The 20,727-nt window shown below is 40.4% G+C and overlaps 1 protein-coding gene across 1 annotated transcript; it reads left to right on the forward strand.

The window, feature by feature from the left end:
• Positions 1–14,313: 14,313 nt before the first annotated feature.
• On the forward strand, positions 14,314–16,116 carry ifnphi3 (interferon phi 3). Its single transcript, XM_026353602.1, has 6 exons — positions 14,314–14,430; positions 14,504–14,735; positions 15,371–15,463; positions 15,568–15,723; positions 15,807–15,878; positions 16,000–16,116. The coding sequence occupies exons 2-6, from the start codon at positions 14,604–14,606 to the stop codon at positions 16,114–16,116; spliced, it is 570 nt and encodes a 189-aa protein (XP_026209387.1). The 5' UTR covers positions 14,314–14,430; positions 14,504–14,603.
• Positions 16,117–20,727: the final 4,611 nt, after the last annotated feature.

Below are 20,727 nucleotides of genomic sequence, written 5' to 3' on the forward strand. Positions count from 1 at the left end.
TTAGTTACTGGTCACGTTTTAGTTACAGTAACAGGTCCTGGTTTAGTTACTGTTCCTGTTTTAGTTTCAGTAACAGGTCCTGGTTTAGTTATAGTTACTGTTTTAGTTACTGGTCATGTTTTAGTTACAGTAACAGGTCCTGGTTTAGTTATAGTTACTGTTTTAGTTATAGTTACTGTTTTAGTTACAGTAACAGGTCCTGGTTTAGTTACTTTTCCTGTTCTAGTTACAGTAACAGGTCCTGGTTTAGTTATAGTTACTGTTTTAGTTACAGTAACAGGTCCTGGTTTAGTTACTGTTCCTGTTTTAGTTACAGTAACAGGTCCTAGTTTAACTAGACCAGTAACTAAAATAGTTACTGTTTTAGTTACTGGTCATGTTTTAGTTACAGTAACAGGTCCTGGTTTAGTTACTGTTCCTGTTTTAGTTTCAGTAACAGGTCCTAGTTTAACTAGACCAGTAACTAAAATAGTTACTGTTTTAGTTACTGGTCACGTTTTAGTTACAGTAACAGGTCCTGGTTTAGTTACTGTTCCTGTTTTAGTTTCAGTAACAGGTCCTGGTTTAGTTATAGTTACTGTTTTAGTTACAGTAACAGGTCCTAGTGTAACTAGACCAGTAACTAAAATAGTTACTGTTTTAGTTACTGGTCATGTTTTAGTTACAGTAACAGGTCCTGGTTTAGTTACTGTTCCTGTTTTAGTTACAGTAACAGGTCCTAGTTTAACTAGACCAGTAACTAAAATAGTTACTGTTTTAGTTACTGGTCATGTTTTAGTTACAGTAACAGGTCCTGGTTTAGTTACTGTTCCTGTTTTAGTTTCAGTAACAGGTCCTAGTTTAACTAGACCAGTAACTAAAATAGTTACTGTTTTAGTTACTGGTCACGTTTTAGTTACAGTAACAGGTCCTGGTTTAGTTACTGTTCCTGTTTTAGTTTCAGTAACAGGTCCTGGTTTAGTTATAGTTACTGTTTTAGTTACAGTAACAGGTCCTAGTTTAACTAGACCAGTAACTAAAATAGTTACTGTTTTAGTTACTGGTCACGTTTTAGTTACAGTAACAGGTCCTGGTTTAGTTACTGTTCCTGTTTTAGTTTCAGTAACAGGTCCTGGTTTAGTTATAGTTACTGTTTTAGTTTCAGTAACAGGTCCTGGTTTAGTTATAGTTACTGTTTTAGTTATAGTTACTGTTTTAGTTACAGTAACAGGTCCTGGTTTAGTTATAGTTACTGTTTTAGTTACAGTAACAGGTCCTGGTTTAGTTACTGTTCCTGTTTTAGTTTCAGTAACAGGTCCTGGTTTAGTTATAGTTACTGTTTTAGTTTCAGTAACAGGTCCTGGTTTAGTTATAGTTACTGTTTTAGTTACTGGTCATGTTTTAGTTACAGTAACAGGTCCTGGTTTAGTTATAGTTACTGTTTTAGTTACAGTAACAGGTCCTGGTTTAGTTATAGTTACTGTTTTAGTTACAGTAACAGGTCCTGGTTTAGTTACTGTTCCTGTTTTAGTTACAGTAACAGGTCCTAGTTTAACTAGACCAGTAACTAAAATAGTTACTGTTTTAGTTACTGGTCATGTTTTAGTTACAGTAACAGGTCCTGGTTTAGTTACTGTTCCTGTTTTAGTTTCAGTAACAGGTCCTGGTTTAGTTATAGTTACTGTTTTAGTTACTGGTCATGTTTTAGTTACAGTAACAGGTCCTGGCTTAGTTATAGTTACTGTTTTAGTTACAGTAACAGGTCCTGGTTTAGTTACTGTTCCTGTTTTAGTTACAGTAACAGGTCCTGGTTTAGTTATAGTTACTGTTTTAGTTACAGTAACAGGTCCTAGTTTAACTAGACCAGTAACTAAAATAGTTACTGTTTTAGTTACTGGTCACGTTTTAGTTACAGTAACAGGTCCTGGTTTAGTTACTGTTCCTGTTTTAGTTTCAGTAACAGGTCCTGGTTTAGTTATAGTTACTGTTTTAGTTACTGGTCATGTTTTAGTTACAGTAACAGGTCCTGGTTTAGTTATAGTTACTGTTTTAGTTATAGTTACTGTTTTAGTTACAGTAACAGGTCCTGGTTTAGTTACTTTTCCTGTTCTAGTTACAGTAACAGGTCCTGGTTTAGTTATAGTTACTGTTTTAGTTACAGTAACAGGTCCTGGTTTAGTTACTGTTCCTGTTTTAGTTACAGTAACAGGTCCTAGTTTAACTAGACCAGTAACTAAAATAGTTACTGTTTTAGTTACTGGTCATGTTTTAGTTACAGTAACAGGTCCTGGTTTAGTTACTGTTCCTGTTTTAGTTTCAGTAACAGGTCCTAGTTTAACTAGACCAGTAACTAAAATAGTTACTGTTTTAGTTACTGGTCACGTTTTAGTTACAGTAACAGGTCCTGGTTTAGTTACTGTTCCTGTTTTAGTTTCAGTAACAGGTCCTGGTTTAGTTATAGTTACTGTTTTAGTTACAGTAACAGGTCCTAGTGTAACTAGACCAGTAACTAAAATAGTTACTGTTTTAGTTACTGGTCATGTTTTAGTTACAGTAACAGGTCCTGGTTTAGTTATTGTTCCTGTTTTAGTTTCAGTAACAGGTCCTAGTTTAACTAGACCAGTAACTAAAATAGTTACTGTTTTAGTTACTGGTCATGTTTTAGTTACAGTAACAGGTCCTGGTTTAGTTACTGTTCCTGTTTTAGTTTCAGTAACAGGTCCTAGTTTAACTAGACCAGTAACTAAAATAGTTACTGTTTTAGTTACTGGTCACGTTTTAGTTACAGTAACAGGTCCTGGTTTAGTTACTGTTCCTGTTTTAGTTTCAGTAACAGGTCCTGGTTTAGTTATAGTTACTGTTTTAGTTACAGTAACAGGTCCTAGTTTAACTAGACCAGTAACTAAAATAGTTACTGTTTTAGTTACTGGTCACGTTTTAGTTACAGTAACAGGTCCTGGTTTAGTTACTGTTCCTGTTTTAGTTTCAGTAACAGGTCCTGGTTTAGTTATAGTTACTGTTTTAGTTACTGGTCATGTTTTAGTTACAGTAACAGGTCCTGGTTTAGTTATAGTTACTGTTTTAGTTATAGTTACTGTTTTAGTTACAGTAACAGGTCCTGGTTTAGTTACTTTTCCTGTTTTAGTTACAGTAACAGGTCCTGGTTTAGTTATAGTTACTGTTTTAGTTACAGTAACAGGTCCTGGTTTAGTTACTGTTCCTGTTTTAGTTACAGTAACAGGTCCTAGTTTAACTAGACCAGTAACTAAAATAGTTACTGTTTTAGTTACTGGTCATGTTTTAGTTACAGTAACAGGTCCTGGTTTAGTTACTGTTCCTGTTTTAGTTTCAGTAACAGGTCCTAGTTTAACTAGACCAGTAACTAAAATAGTTACTGTTTTAGTTACTGGTCACGTTTTAGTTACAGTAACAGGTCCTGGTTTAGTTACTGTTCCTGTTTTAGTTTCAGTAACAGGTCCTGGTTTAGTTATAGTTACTGTTTTAATTACAGTAACAGGTCCTAGTGTAACTAGACCAGTAACTAAAATAGTTACTGTTTTAGTTACTGGTCATGTTTTAGTTACAGTAACAGGTCCTGGTTTAGTTACTGTTCCTGTTTTAGTTTCAGTAACAGGTCCTGGTTTAGTTATAGTTACTGTTGTAGTTACTGATCCTGTTTTAGTTACAGTAACAGGTCCTGGTTTAGTTATAGTTACTGTTTTAGTTACCCCCTCCCTGAACTGCCACCTTACTGTGGTGGAGGGGTTTGCGTGCCCGAATGACCCTAGGAGCTATGTTGCCGGGGGCTTAAGCCCCTGGTAGGGTCTCCCAAGGCAAACAGGTCCTAGGCGACGGGCCAGACTAAGAGCAGTTCATAAACCCCTCATGACGAGTGACAAATCAAGGTCGGATACGTCGCCCGGATTGCCGTCACCGGGGCCCCACCCTGGAGCCAGGCCTGGGGTTGGGGCACGTAGACGAGCGCCTGGTGGCTGGGATCTCTCCCACGGGACCCGGCCGGGCGCAGCCCGAAGGAGCGACGTGGGACCGCCTTCCCGTAGGCCCACCACCCGCAGGAAGGCGCATAAGGGGTCGGTGCAGTGTGGATTGGGTGGCAGCCGTGTGGAGGTGCCTTGACAACCCAATCCCTGGACAAAGAATCTGGCAATTGGGACATGGAATGTCACCTCACTGGGTGGAAAGGAGCCTGAACTTGTGCTGGAGGTTGAGCGGTACCGGCTAGAGATAGTCGGGCTCACTTCCACACACAGTCTGGGCTCTGGAACACAACTCCTTGAGAGAGGTTGGACTCTCTTCTACTCTGGAGTTGCCCATGGTGAGAGGCGGCGGGCAGGGGTGGGCTTGCTTATAGCCCCCCAGCTCAGCTGCCATGTGTTGGAGTTTTCCCCGGTGGACGAGAGAGTTGTTTCCCTGCGCCTTCGGGTAGGGGATAGGTCTCTCACCGTTGTTTGTGCCTACGGGCCAAATAGCGGTGTAGAGTACCCAGCTTTCATAGGGTCTCTGGAAGGGGTACTGGAAGGTGCTCCGACTGGGGACTCTGTCGTCCTACTGGGGGATTTCAACGCCCACGTGGGCAATGACAGTGATACCTGGAGGGGCGTGATTGGGAGGAACGGCCTCCCTGATCTGAACCCGAGCGGTGTTTTGTTATTGGACTTCTGTGCTAGTCACAGCTTGTCCATAACGAACACCATGTTCAAGCATAAGGGTGTCCATCAGTGCACGTGGCACCAGGACACCCTAGGTCGGAGGTCTATGATCGACTTTGTGGTTGTGTCATCTGACCTCCGACCATATGTCTTGGACACTCGGGTGAAGAGAGGGGCTGAGCTGTCAACTGATCACCACCTGGTGGTAAGTTGGATCCGATGGCGGAGGAGGGAGCTGGATAGACCTGGCAGACCCAAACGTATTGTGAGGGTCTGTTGGGAACGTCTGGTGGAACCCTCTGTCAGAGAGGTCTTCAACTCCCACCTCCGGGAGAGCTACAATCAGGTCCCGAGGGAGCCTGGAGACATTGAGTCCGAGTGGACCATGTTTTCCACCTCCATTGTCAATGCGGCTGTTCGGAGCTGTGGCCGTAGGGTCTCTGGTGCCTGTAGTGGCGGCAATCCCCGAAACCGGTGGTGGACACCGGAAGTAAGGGAAGCCGTCAAGCTGAAGAAGGAGTCTTATCAGGCCTGGTTGGCCTGTGGGACTCCTGATGCAGCTGATGGGTATCGGCAGGCCAAACGTGCCGCAGCCCACGCGGTCGCAGAGGCAAAAACTCGGACCTGGGAAAAGTTCGGCGAGGCCATGGAGGAGGACTATCGGTCTGCCTCAAGGAAATTCTGGCAAACCGTCCGGCGCCTCAGAAGGGGAAAGCAGTTTCCTGCCAACACTGTTTACAGTGGAGGTGGGGAGTTGCTGACTTCGACTGGGGACGTTGTAGGACGGTGGAAGGAATACTTTGAGGATCTCCTCAACCCCGTCGTCACGCCTTCTGTTGAGGAAGCAGAGGCTGGGGACTCGGAGGTTGATTCGTCCATTTCCCTGGTCGAAGTCACCGAGGTAGTCAGTAAGCTCCTCGGTGGCAAGGCACCAGGGGTGGATGAAATTCGCCCCGAGTACCTTAAGTCTCTGGATGTTGTAGGGCTGTCTTGGTTGACACGCCTTTGCAGCATCGCGTGGGGATCGGGGACAGTACCTCTGGACTGGCAGACCGGGGTGGTGGTTCCTCTTTTTAAAAAGGGGGACCGGAGGGTGTGTTCCAACTATAGGGGGATCACACTCCTCAGCCTCCCTGGGAAAGTCTATTCCAGAGTGCTGGAGAGGAGAGTTAGGCCGCTAGTCGAACCTCGGATCCAGGAGGAACAATGCGGTTTTCGTCCTGGCCGTGGAACACTGGACCAGCTCCATACTCTTGCTAGGGTGCTCGAGGGTTCATGGGAGTTCGTGTCCCTCGTGGCATCCTGTGGGGGGTACTCCGGGAATACGGGATTCGGGACCCTTTGTTAAGGGCCATTCGGTCCTTGTATGACCGGAGTAGGAGCTTGGTTCGCATTGCCGGTAGTAAGTCAGACTTGTTCCCGGTGCATGTTGGACTCCGACAGGGCTGCCCTTTGTCACCGATCCTGTTCATTACCTTTATGGACAGGATTTCTAGGCGCAGCCAGGGGTCGGAGGGAATCCGGTTTGGGAATCACAGGATTTCATCTCTGCTTTTTGCAGATGATGTTGTCCTGTTGGCCTCATCAGACCGGGACCTCCAGCAGGCACTGGGGCGGTTTGCAGCCGAGTGTGAAGGGGCTGGGATGAGAATCAGCACCTCCAAGTCCGAGGCCATGGTTCTCAACCGGAAAAAGGTGGCTTGCACCCTCCAGGTTGGGGGGGAGATCCTCCCTCAAGTGGAGGAGTTTAAGTATCTTGGGGTCTTGTTCACGAGTGAGGGAAATAGGGAGCGTGAGATTGACAGACGGATTGGTGCATCGGCAGCAGTAATGCGGTCGGTGTACCGGTCCGTCGTGGTGAAAAAGGAGCTGAGCCGAAAGGCAAAGCTCTCGATTTACCGGTCAGTCTACGTTCCTACCCTCACCTATGGTCATGAGCTTTGGGTCATGACCGAAAGGACAAGGTCGCGGATACAAGCGGCCGAAATGAGTTTCCTCCGCAGAGTGGCTGGGCGCACCCTTAGAGATAGGGTGAGGAGCTCAGTCACCCGGGAGGAGCTCGGAGTAGAGCCGCTGCTCCTCTGCATCGAGAGGGGCCAGTTGAGGTGGCTTGGGCATCTGTTTCGGATGCCCCCGGGACGCCTCGTAGGGGAGGTTTTTCGGTCCTGTCCCACCGGGAGGAGGCCCCGGGGAAGACCCAGGACACGTTGGAGGGACTATGTCTCTCGGCTGGCCTGGGAACGCCTCGGTGTCCCCCCGGAAGAGCTGGAGGAGGTGTCTAGGGAGAGGGAAGTCTGGGCATCTCTGCTTAAGCTGCTCCCCCCGCGACCCGGCCCCGGATAAGCGGAAGAAAATGGATGGATGGATGGATGTTTTAGTTACAGTAACAGGTCCTGATTTAGTTATAGTTACTGTTTTAGTTACAGTAACAGGTCCTGGTTTAGTTATAGTTACTGTTTTAGTTACTGGTCATGTTTTAGTTACAGTAACAGGTCCTGGTTTAGTTACTGTTCCTGTTTTAGTTTCAGTAACAGGTCCTGTTTTAGTTACAGTTACTGTTTTAGTCACTGGTCATGTTTTAGTTAACGTAACAAGTCCTGGTTTAGTTATAGTTACTGTTGTAGTTACTGATCCTGTTTTAGTTACAGTAACAGGTCCTGGTTTAGTTACTGTTCCTGTTTTAGTCCCTGTAACAGGTCCTGTTTTAGTTACAGTTACTGTTTTAGTTACTGATCCTGTTTTAGTTACAGTAACAGGTCCTGGTTTAGTTATAGTTACTGTTTTAGTTATAGTTACTGTTTTAGTTACTGATCCTGTTTTAGTTACAGTAACAGGTCCTGTTTTAGTTACAGTTACTGTTATAGTTACTGGTCCTGTTTTGACTTTACAGCACAAACCATGATGCTGACACTCACAGTGGTTTTTCATTTGCTCTGATGTCAAACAAATCGTACACTGTAGGACACAGTACACAGTAATTTTTAATCAATTTAATCTAAATATCTAAGTTGTATATTTTCAAGCTAACTCAACTTAAAACCTTCGTTCTTCTGCCTTAAAGTCTTAATTCATAACTTAACTTAAAATTATGAGTTAAATGAATGTAGAGTATGAATTAGTTTGCACAACTCTTTAAATTAAGTTGATAAACAAATTAGCATATTAGCAGATTTCCCAGCATGCATTTGTCAAATTAAACCTCCTAAATATAGTTCTTAGTAAATAGTCATGGAGGAAACTTTTTGCGTGTCTTTAATACACACATACATTAGATCCTGTTTTTTTTTCACACCAGTTTAAACTATGTGAACCATGATAGAGGTGGGTGGGTGTTGAATTCGGTTCCTACCACAGTACAGTTATCACTGTTTAAAACCACATGCCACAGCTTAAACTGATTGTTATGTTCTCATTAAACTGTATTCAGCAGAAGCAAGAATGTCATGTTAGCTGTCGTACTGTGGTTGTGAAGAGTTGGCAGGTTGTGTAAAATAAGAAAATTAGGATTATTATTATATATAATTATGTAATATTAACAAACATTGATGTTAGTACAACAATTCAAACGAAGCTAATTTTAACAAAGACTAACTAGTTCAATGAACTAATAAATCTAAATCAACCAAACCAAAAACATAAGTTTACACAGCAGACAATATTTAGTCAAGATAACAAATGGCATTTGTTGGCGTAACATTTTAAGGCAACCAATTGACTTGAGTTTTTAAGTTGAAACACGTTTTACAGTGTAGGGAAGAATTATCCCACCGCTATTGTATAATATGCTGCAAGTAGACAAGTACAAGCACATGCTGGGAACCTACAGAAATAATTAAGCAAGTATTTGTCTTTAAAAGTTTGACAAACATTTGTAGTAAAGTTAAGATAAACTGAATGTGTGTGACCTTTGACCTCTCAGTCTGAACTGCATGAGAAACCGTCATGCTAAGTAGACATTTCAAGTATCTGTACTGAAATCTAAATACAAATACTGAGTTTTCATTTTTTTCAAAATGTAACACATATAAATTACTTAACAATCAGGATCTATCTTATCTTAAAGACCTCATAGTTTCATATTGTACCAGCAAAACTGTTCTCAGGCTGCAGGTTTACTTATATATGTAATACTTCAAATTCTACCATTTCATGTCATTAACTTTGTGTCTTCTCTCTCCTGTAGTTGTGTTTCCTCCTCTCTGTCTCCCTCTCTCTGTTCTCCTCTGCAGGTATCCTCCTCCTTGAAGCTGTAGATCTCCAGAGTCCAGTTACTGGTTCTACCAACCTGTCCAGTGTTTTTGCTGCTTGTTGTTGTTTTTTGTTGCCTGCTGTTCTTTTCTCTCTCCTCTTACTACTCACCCCAACTGGTCGAGGCAGATGACCACCCACCCTGATCCTGGTTCTGCTGGAGGTCTCTTCCTCTAAAGCAGAGGTGTCAAACTCAGGCCCAATAATTATATTATTAACGTGTCAGTCAAGACTGCCAAGCGCCCCGTCCTTTTCTGTTGACAATCATTATCATCTATGCAACCAGTCACATCGGACAAATCTAATCTACCCCTCCCCAAAAATGGCCAAATGAAAGTAAAAAGTAAATTATTTTTATTTTTTGGTTGTCTTGTTGTTGCCCTTTGAGAAAAAAAATTTTATTAGAAAGGAATTTGAAAGACTACAGATAGATAGAGACATAATAAGAAAGAAATACCACTGATGTGTGTTTTATTTCAAATTAATTTCTAATTTCTTTATAATATGAAGCTTTGCTTGCTCCAGATTCAATGTTTATGCAAAATTAAAGTTTTTTTCCATATGAAAAGGTTCAACATTACATATCTAACATGCACAATTGCAGTACATTTTTCAATATATATTGAAGTTTTTAATTTTGGCCCACTGTGAATTTGAGTTTGACACCCCCCACTCTAAAGGGAGTTTTTCCTCTCCTCTCTCTTGTTGTTGTTGATTCTTGTATATAATTCAGTAAACAGTTCTATTCTGTAAGGTCTTAAAGACACAGGTCAACACTTCATCATACAAATAATTTCTCATGCACCAGGCCCTGCCCCCACACAGGTAATCCGCTCCAATAGAAAAACTCCACAGAGTCTCTATGCAGCCTGCATCAGATCCCAGGGGTCTGCTTGGGGGACACGCCCTGGACAGAGACAGACCACACCAGTTAAAATGAATCTGTGGTTTTAATATATGTGGGCGAAACATTTAAAAAGATAAAAGTACATCAATACTTAAAATAAATGTGTAAACACATTTCAGTATGATAGGAAGGAAAGACTTAAAATACATGAATCTGAATCTCCAGCAGGAGGCGCTCTGCACCAACTCTACACAACACACACACACACACTTTCTACTGTCAATCTGTTTCTGATTTCTATTCATCAACCAAATTTGTTTGTATTTATTTAATCAATCCAACACCTGGTGTTTACTGATCCATAAAGTACTATTTCCTCTAGTACTGCACTAAAGAAAAAAATCAGAACTCTGAATGTGACGAGACGCAGAGTGAAGGAATAGTTCAGGTTCTTAGTACAGCATTGGTGTCGTCGTAGATCTGCTGAAGTAGCTGTTAGTCACTATTGCTGTCATTTCAAATTGAACCTCAACAGTCCCGCTGAGCTAAATTGAGTTCGTTATACGTACACGTACAAGCCGTGTCACACAAGCTTCCAACTATAGCTCTACCTACTGAACAGTGTAATTCCTGCTCGCTTTTCCCTTTGTTATTTTCAGGTGGTTCTCGTTGAGTTCTGAAGCGACGTTATGCTTCATGTCATTTCAAATTAGAAAATCAAGAATGTAATGGTCGAAACCACTTTAAAACGATACTTTTTCCATGTATTCGTACTTTCTTAACCAATCTTCAGCCTAGCTGTAACCAGGAACCTCTACACATGCACTTTTCCATTCAAAAAGCAAAAACAACAAATAGACATTTTTTGCTTCAGTTTAGTTCAGAGTCAGGGAACGTGACTGACATCATTTCATATCAATTATTAAGAAGTTAGATGAGATTCGAGCAGCTTCTGTAACTGAATAACGACAAAAAGCTGAATCATCTTCAGCGGTTTTTCCCTTTTAAAGTGGAAAGTGAGTGAACACTGAGGACTTTCCTTTTCTGTCTCTGCATCATTACATTTCTTTACCAAACCATTGAGAAAACACTGGAGTAGTAGCAAAAGCCCTGAACAGTGGTTACGTAGTTTCCTTCCTCTGTTCTGACTAAATGTAAACTGAAGCTGAACTTCCTGTGGCCGCCTCAGCTTGTTCTCTTTCCTCCATCTCTCTCTTTCTTTGTAAATGTAAACTGAAGAAGCTACAGCCTGAGCTTGAGCTGTGATGACTCAGACGAGCTTCGGTTCACGCAGAGCGATAAAAATGCAGTGTGGAATCGCAGTGTGGCCAAAACCATACGAACAGCTCTGTCTTCATATTTTATGGGGAAACTGCAGCAAACAGCGATGTTTAGTTTCCAACTTGTTCATATGTTAAAATAAAGCTGAGTCCCTGTTTCAGGAAGAAAATCTGGTTTTCACTAATCATCAGTTCAACTGGAACTGACACAGTAAAAATTATTTATTGGGATTTGACAAGAACAGATGTAGGTGTTTTAATATTGATCATGTTTATATGGAGTAAAAAACTGTAAATAACAGTTAGCAGCTCTTAATCCTGTTTTTAGTGTTTCTTTCCTACACACAATCAGTCAATGATTGTTTTTCCATTATTGATAATAATCAAGAAAACCTCACAATTTATATCTCAGGCGATAAAAAAAAGATGATTTGTAATGTTTTTTAAATGCTAAGGTGTATTTTGTTCTGTTCTAAGATTTCTATTCTAATCTATGGATGTTTCTGTGCACTGTAAAATATCATTCAGGTAAATGAACTACCTCAATACACTTAAGCTACTGGGTGCAGCTCAACATGATGCATTGAACTTATTTTGGTTAGTTTTGCTCAAACTGAGTCAGTTCATTGTGTTAGCTGCAATACCGTGGTTCTTATACTCGACTTGAGAGGTTATCGCTTTAATTAAACAGAGAACATTCCAGTTTATGTCTGAATCAACAAATGTGTCACTGATGTAGCTATTAAACCAAACAACACTGACCTTTGTTCAAATTAAGCTCAATTTGTAGGTCCAAGCAACTACCAAACTTGTTCCATAAACTAATAAATGTTCAACAATTTGTATTTTACAGTGTGAAGAAAACACCTGAAATAGAACATTCACTTCTCATTAATTAGCACGAGATAATGTGACAGTATATCACTGTTCAGCTCTAACCAGTATGGTGACCAACATTTATGGATACACTTCCTGTACTCTGAGTTCACTGTTGTCTTTTACTGTGAAACAGGAAATTTCCAGATTTAAGTTTTTAGTTCGATTTTGCTTTGAAAACATCCCAGTTTCATTTTTCATTATACAGGATGAAGCTTTATTTAAATGACAACATGACAGATGCTCATCAGAACCACAACAGTTACCAGCAAGAGGGTCATCCAGATCAGTACCAGGACCTCCAGCACCTGCACCTGCTTGTGACCTGTGAGTTTATGTCATGTTTTGTTTAAATGAAGTGAACTTTTCTTACTTCTTGTGCATTTTACTCTGAATTAATCTGCATGTCAGAAAAAACAAAACAAAACAGAAAAACCTTAATTCAATTTAGTTTTTTCTGTTTTCTGACTTCTGCTAAAGAAAGAAAACCTGTCAATAAAGGAACAATTCTCACAAATTTAACAGCTTTTAGAAAAAACATTTGAAAAAATGTGGTTCAAAATATTTTTCTAAATATTCTCATCTTTTTATTCTTACTAAACTACTACTTAAACTTTAGTAAATGCCATTAAAGAAATCATCATTGAAATCAAGTATTGAAGTAATCACAAAAACAATGATTGATACTTTGTTAGGTGTCAAACAACCAACAGGACATGGCTGCTCTCTGCTCTCAACAGTCATAACAATAATAACAATAATAATAAAAAATCATTATCATCATCATAGTAATGACTAAAGAGCTCATTGCTCTGAGTTACTGATAGAAACAAAGTATTTGAATCAGTGTTGAACTTGATGCTGTTGATAAAGTGAATTTTTAAGTCTGGTACAAATTTGAGGTTTCTGCTGAAATCCAACATGCTCAACAGGAATAAACATAGATATACTTTTTTGTTTTAGGTAACAAAAACTGTTACCTTAAAATCGTATATAATATAATCGTATATGAGTACACTTGTTAATTAAATGTACTTGGTAACTTATCATCTCCACTGCCTGTTTAAAAAAGCTGAAGTGAAAACTCAAACCGAGTCACAGAACAAACTCTGAGACAAAACAGCTGAAAATGTTGTTATGAGAACAACAAAGTATATTTTTGAGTCAGTAAATCATCAGTACAACTCGTGTTCAACCTGCAGGTGAGTTATGGTGACGCGGTTTGCACTTAGCAACTTCTTTAGGTTGACGGTGCTACGGGCATCGACAGCAACTCTGAAAAAACGGTGAAAGCTCTTCTCACAGAAATACTAATGCTTAAGTTTCATTTCAGAGCTGGCTGACAGCTCAGAGTGGAAGCTACTGAAAACTCGCTCCTGGTCTCAACCACTCTGGGAATCACTGATCGACATGACTCATAAGGTTTGCAGCATTTGATTAGCAGACAGCCTGCATCATGTATGAAGTCATGGTTAACGTGCTGCTAGCTGGCACTAAAGCAAATGAAACTTCCGCCTCTGAATTCATGGTGACGAATCACCTTTCCATGTTACGCTCGATGTTTCTGACCGCTTCGAATGGGGGGAAACCTGCTGATGGAAAATCTGCTGCGTTATTATGACAAACGGCAACTGTGTCACATCATAGTTTGTCGCGCCGATAAATATTAACGCATCTGAAAATAAGCTTCTAATGAAGCTCGAAGGTTCTGTCTGGTCCGCAGCTGCTGCCGTAGACTCTCAGGTCAGAGTGCGTCTTTGATTTTATAGAGAATCTGTCTAATAATTCTGCAGGTTTTGTCACTGCATTCAGAAGATTAGATCAATATTTAATACCAAGACAGTTTATCTTTCTCTGTGTAAAAACCTTCAATGAAAAGTTTTATTTTGCAGTTCAGAACACATAAGAAGATGCTGGAAGTGGAAGTAGTAAAAGTAGTTTGTGTGACGGACACATAAATTTCTCAAAGGTCAAAACGATGTTTGATCGGGTAAATTGTTGGGTTAAAGAAGACGTGAATCCAGACGACAGACGTTTAACGTGATGTGAAAGTTGTTTTCATCAGGTTTCGCATTTTAAACGTCACTGGCAGCACATTGGAGCAGCAGCAGCAGTTTACTATGGTAACAACAGAAATGCTGATGTTAAGAAACAGGGCATTTGCAGTGGACACAAACAGGGAGATGTTCAAACTGTCACTGAAGCTGTTCTCATGTCAAACTTCACACAAACAAGCTGGTATTAATTCATCTTTTAAAGGATTGTGAAGAAGAATGAACCTGCAATGACTCACCTGGTCCAGGTCTCTGCTGATGTGGTCTCAATCAGACTGCGCGGAATGATGATTCATGGAAGTAGACAGTCTCTGATTGGCTGATTAATCCAGCTGCTTCTCTTTACTCCAGGTTACCTGAACTTACCTGGCTGTCAGCTGGCACAGCTCACCTGAACCATCTCAGCATAGCTCTGACCAGATCAGCACCAAGACGAGATCAACAAAGAACCAAGATCAGGATCACCTCCACTTCAGGTGAAGATTTTTAAAACTCAGAATGTCTGTCATCTTTGTGTAAAGCTTAAACTAAAACCGAGATCAATTTCAGAACCTCTGGACCCTAGAAAACAGGATTAGGACCTGCTAAAGACTAGCTGAAACAAAAGCCACCCAGACCCTCCAGAACCAAGACAATCTGACTAAGAACCATGGTGCTGCCTGTTGTAATCATCACCATCCTCCTGAAGCTCTGCAGCCTCCAGATGATGGTTTTGAGCAGTCCAGTGTGCCGGCTGCAGGGAGTCCTGGTTCAATCTGCCCACCACCTGCTTAGAGACCTGGTACAATACCGAACCTTTAAACCCAACACGCCTTTCTCTTTACTGCAGCATCTGACGCTTCAGCTGCTTTCACCTGTTACAGAAGAAGTTGACAGAAATTAAAAAAGAAATTTAATTGTTTATCAATTTATGTAAATCTACTGAAAGTCATAGTAGCAGTACTGCTGACATTGCACACATACAAACTCACTGTGCGTGATTTTTCCTTTTCTTGCCTGACACTTGACAACTGCTTACCATGCACAGGCATGAACTATGCCTTCACTTTTAATTTTCAAACCCTTTTACATCTCAAATCTTCCCTGAAAACATTAACAATAAACCTTCACTGTTAGTACTTTCACAACTCTCTGCAACTGCTTTCAGCGTTTAGACTCTTTTAAATATCACATTCCAGTTTGCACTCCTGAAGGAAACTTCTTCCAATGCTTTGTCTCATCAGACGATTTCAGGGTTTTCATTTGAAATGCTGCTTCAACTTCTTTCAGAATTTAAATGTTCTTCCAAAAGCTAAAAATTTTTCATTAAGCATTAGCTAACGGTAACCAGGTCGAGCTTTGTCTGTCTGTAGAGTTAGCTGCTTTTAAGCAGTCGGTTGCTGATGCAGTTTGTACTGTTTCCTGTCTGTCCAACAGGGGGGGCCATTTCCAGTTCACTGTGTAAAGTACAACGCTAACATCTCCTTCCCAGACTCTGTCCTCACTGCTGTCGCAGCCAGTCATGCTCAGGTAATCCTCTGACCTCACCAGAGCCATGTTAGCCATGTTTAACATGTTTTCCACCAAACTTTAAAACTGCTTAATAATGCAGACATCTGATTGGTTCGCTGTAGTGCCACCAGGTTCTGTGGGTGCTGAATGAGTCACTGGATGGAGCGCGACAAGTGTTCGAGAACCACAGTTTACCTGAGGATGGGCTGGAGTGGGATGAAGTCAAATTCGACAACTTCCAGAACCTGCAGTACCAACTACTCGGCGAGTGGCGCTGCGTGAGTGTCACATGATTTAATCATTTATTCACTGTGATTCTCAGTTGAATATGTTATATTCATTCAGACATTTCTGTCTGCAGTCGTCCAATGTGGAGAGTTCTGATGTTCTATCGTCGTACTTTAAGAACGTAACGGCAGTTCTTCAGCAGCAGGTAAACTCACAAACACTGATTTCACCTGTATGCAGCTTCTGATTTCACGTATGATGTGTCTGGATATTGAGTGAGGACCAATTAGAGCTGATGGGGGGGGGCCTCTCTGTGTGTCACTCAGGACAGCGCGGCCTGTGGTTGGATGGCTCTGCGGAGAGATCTGCTCTGTGTCCTAAAGTCTGCCCTGCAGCAATACCACAGCTGTTTCACCTGGAGACACGCCCGCCACCAACACTGATAGATAATCAATATTTCTTTATTTATTTTCCTATTTATTTATTGTCCTATTTATTATTAATTTATTTGTTTGTTTTTTATATGTTTGATATAATATTTGGTATATTTATACTTTTTCTACTGAGCTTTTACTGGCTATGTTCTTTTCTAATTTCTGATTAAAGCATCATGAAAACGCTGACGCTGTAAATGTTAATACACACATGGGGACATTAATGGTCAGGTTGTGTCCTCAGTGAGGCAGATACCTGTAGCCCTGACAAATAGTCAGGGCTACAGTAAAGTAGTTATTAGCAATTAAAGTATTAAGTATTAAAGTAAGCAATTATGTGACCACCTGCACAGAAATATATTACACAGACTGGAACATGTCATTGGGAAGCACTAGGGTGGTTTAAATATATATATATACGTATCTATCAGATAGATTCCAGTTTGTTAATGATGGGTCTTCCATACAAAAATTTGTTACAGAGTTCCACAGGGTTCTGTGCTTGGATCGATTCTTTTTACTCTATATATGTCCCCCGTAGGAAATATTATTAGGAAACACTGTATAAATTTTCATTGCTATGCAGATGATACCCAGCTATACTTACAGTGGTGTGAAAAAGAGTTTGCCCCCTTACTGATTTCTTATTTTTTTGCATGTTTGACACACTTTCTAATCATCAAACGAATTTGATTATTAGTCAAAGATAACACAAGTAAACACATCATGCAGTTTTTAAATGAAGGTTTTTATTATTGAGGGTAAAAATAAATCAAAAACTACATTGCCCTGTGTGAAAAAGTGTTTGCCCCCTAAACCTAATAACTGGTTGGGCCACCCTTAGCAGCAACCCCCCGCAATCAAGCGTTTTCAATAACTTGCAATGAGTCTGATACAGTGCTGTGGAGGGAGTTTGGCCCACTCATCTTTGCAGAATTGTTGTAATTCAGCCACATTGGAGGGTTTTCGAGCATGAACCGCCTTTTTAAGGTCACGCCACAGCATCTCAATTGGATTCGGACATTCTCCTTCAGGATACTTTGGTACACAGCAGAATACATGGGTCCATTTATCACACCAAGTCTTCCAGGTCCTGACGTAGCAAAACAGCCCCAGACCATCACACTACCACCGCCATATTTTACTGTTGGTATGATGTTCTTTTTCTGAAATGCAGTGTTACTTTTACACCACACATAATGGGACACACACCTTTCAAAAAGTTCAACTTTTGTCTCGTCAGTGCACAGAGAATTGTCCTAAAATTCTTGAGGATCATCAAGATGTTTTCTGGCAAAACTGAGACGAGCCTTTATGTTCTTGTTGCTCAGCAGTGGTTTTCGTCTTGGAACTCTGCCATGCAAACCATTTTTGTTGTGTGTTTACTTGTGTTACCTTTGACTAATAGTGTGACAAAAATGCAAAAAAATAAGAAATCAGTAAGGGGGCAAACTCTATGAAACCAGAAGAAACTAATTAATTAGTTAAACATCAAGCTGCTTAAAAGACATAATGGCCTGGATGTCTTCCAATTTCCTTCTCCTAAATTCAGACAAGACAGAGGTTATTTTATTTGGACCCAAAAATCTCAGAGACACTATGTCTAGTCACGTTCTCACCATTGATGACTTAGTATTGGCCTCAAGTCATACTGTAAGAAATCTCAGAGTTATCTTTGACCAGGATATCTCCTTCACTTCATACATCAAATAAATCTCTAGAACTGCCTTTTTCCACCTGAGAAATATTATTAAAATTAGGAGCATCTTGTCTCAAAGTGATGCTGAAAAACTAGTCCATGATTTGTTACTTCCAGACTGGACTATTGTAATTCATTATTAATATTATTAAAAAATATATATCATTAAAAAGCCTCCAGTTAATTGAAAATGCTGCAGCCAGAATTCTGACTGGAATTAGCAAGAGAGATCATATTTCTCCTACGTTACCTTCTCTTCATTGGCTCCCTGTAAAATCCAGAATTGAATTTAAAATTCTTCTCCTCACATATAGAACGTCAGTTTTGCCTCTCCACTGTCTCCTGGTGCTGCTCAGTGGGGTTGTTGGGTTTTCTATATAATTCTTTATACAATTATACTTAAACTGTAAAACTGTAAAGTGACCTCTGTTCTGATTTGGCGCTATGCAAAAAAATTGAATTGAATTGAATTAAAAATTGACATTTTTAATTATTAGCTTTACATTGTAATACCATGTTTTAACTATATTCACAATATGATATAGAAAATAATCCAATAACTCGTTTCAAGATCATCACGCTTTTAATCTGTGTCTTCGATGTGTCTACTTCACAGACCATCTCAGTCAGAGCAACTGTTACTAATTCGAGCCTTTCACTTACAGCTGTCCTAACCATGCTTTTATGAAAACTGGCTTTACAGATGCTGCTCATCACATCTGTGACATAAGGCTAAATTTGTATTAAACTACAGACTCCCTGAGAACATGAATTCAACTGAGGATGCTGCATTCTCATTATGATTTTTTTTTTAATGAACTGTGTCTCATCCTGTGATTACAACTACGGGGAGAACTGAATGTAGATAAGAGAATAAAAATAGATTGGGAACATTTACCCAATACAAATGTCCCTTCAGCTGGTGGAACCCCAAGCTACTACTAAGGTGGAGTATGCCTAAAAGCGCTGAGCTGTTTTGTGCAGTAACTAAGCAGAAACACAGTGACTCAGCTGTATAGTGACTCATCGGGATCACCTTGTTTCTATTTTTATTTGACACATCTGCAGCAGAAACATTCTTGATGAATAGAGTCACATTCAGAAGTTCATGATTAAAACACTGATGAAACCTCTTTAACTATACTACATTGTGAACTGGACTGAAAGTTTTGGACTTTTTCGTTGGTGCTGACTCATTTATCTACACTGACTTTACTCAGAACAGCAACAGTTAATGTGACTAAACTGTGAATTGTTGGTTTGACACAAAATATGTTCATGTACCACGTCTTTCAAAAGTCAGTGCAGAACAGAGGACAGAAAGTGACTCAGGCTACAACTACAAACAAAAGTGTACATCCACTTTCTCTGTAATATTGGCCTTTATTGATTCCTCTGAACTGGTTCATAAATGACTGTACAACAAACATCTTTAATAAACAAAAAATCCAAGAATTTGATGCACAGGGTTTAATTCATGAGAGGTGTACAAAACTGACTCTCAGCAAGTTTTTCCTTTATCAGATGTTTTGTTGTCCATCAACAAGCTTTTGGCAGAACTCTGTGCAGCAGGTCAGCCTCAGGTCATGATGCTGCCACCATGGTGTTTACCAGCAGTTACACTGTTGAAATTATCACCTTTACTACTCCAAACATTACTCTGCTCACTGTGGCCCAACAACCTCATCTGGCCATAAAACCTTCCTTGTTTTTACCATGTGATTAGCTGCAGACTTTATTGAAGCTTGGAGTTGTGGTTTTTTCCAATGATGTAAAACTAACTGTGAGAATGGTCTTCCAGCAGCAGCTAGTTCATGACATCAATTGATCAATTTGTTCTGTTTAGGTGTTGTTTAGATATCAGTTTCTGGATGTCAGCTTAACGGCTCAACCAGGTGAGAACCGAACTGAATCATCATCATCTGGCTCTTCGCAAAAGATTTCTGCTGCTGGTCGACCATACAGTTAATCAGTTCCCACCATCTCCAACAATTTTGCCTCACTGTTACAATAAACGAACTTATTGTTTCTCATAATTGGGTCCACAATAACAGAGAATAATTACAGGTTACGGTTTGTTAAGAAACTATTCTAATAAAGTTAATTCAGTTAAAAGGTCTGAGTCCCCAGTGTTGACAAAAGGAGAAATGGAAGCTACCCTTTCTTTATTCTACGAATATTGTGTGATTCCAACACTTTCCAACTGATCCATGAGGTCATTGATCAGGACCTCAAACTGCACATTCAATGACCCTTGTCTTTCTGATGAACTGCAGAGGCTAGTGCTGTTCCAACTGGATGCATTTATACAGTGGTTGTTTTGTTTCTCCAGCAGAGACATCGGTACATTGTTCAGTGCACTGCTCTGCTTATGACTGGGTGTTTTAGACGAGCACAGTTACTGTCTCTGAGTGTCACCTGGTCTGTTCTGTTTATTCTTCTGTGCTTCTCTGTCGGTGGAAGAAGTTTTCTTTTCACTGGATCTTTTTGTGGACAAAGCTGCATATTCAGACAGAAATCTCAGAATGACTCCACAGGGGTTAAATACCTGGAACTCCTTACCTGCCTGTAAAGAAAGGAGATACAGAACAAGCACCAGTTTGGGAAATTTGGTGACCTGCATGACTTCACAGACATCAGGATAAATAAATTGAGTCGAGTTATCAGAAACCTCCAACAATCAAAGAGGAGATAGTTAAGCCCAAACAGTGAAGCACGTCTTATGTATGGAATTATTTCAATCAATCTGGATTAGTTAAAACACATGTACAAAACAGTTAATCTGTGATTGAACTTGGTCAGGGTTTACTTTCACTTTCACTCATCCAGGCTGTAAGCACAGTGATTCACCTCTGCTGTGAATCACTGAATCTATCCAAAGACTCGCCCTGAGGTTTCAGGGTTTACCATTTTAATTTTAA

This window comes from Anabas testudineus, chromosome 8 (assembly GCF_900324465.2).
Source record: "Anabas testudineus chromosome 8, fAnaTes1.2, whole genome shotgun sequence".
In the NCBI taxonomy this organism is placed as follows: domain Eukaryota; kingdom Metazoa; phylum Chordata; class Actinopteri; order Anabantiformes; family Anabantidae; genus Anabas; species Anabas testudineus.

What these genes read in the sequence shown, in the direction of transcription:
- ifnphi3 (XM_026353602.1), top strand. Translation starts at nt 14,604, where the DNA reads ATGGTGCTGCCTGTTGTAATCATCACCATCCTCCTGAAGCTCTGCAGC. An exon ending in TCGCAGCCAGTCATGCTCAG is followed by an intron (nt 15,464 to 15,567) that starts GTAATCCTCTGA and finishes GGTTCGCTGTAG; the next exon opens with TGCCACCAGGTTCTGTGGGT. An exon ending in CGGCAGTTCTTCAGCAGCAG is followed by an intron (nt 15,879 to 15,999) that starts GTAAACTCACAA and finishes TGTGTCACTCAG; the next exon opens with GACAGCGCGGCCTGTGGTTG.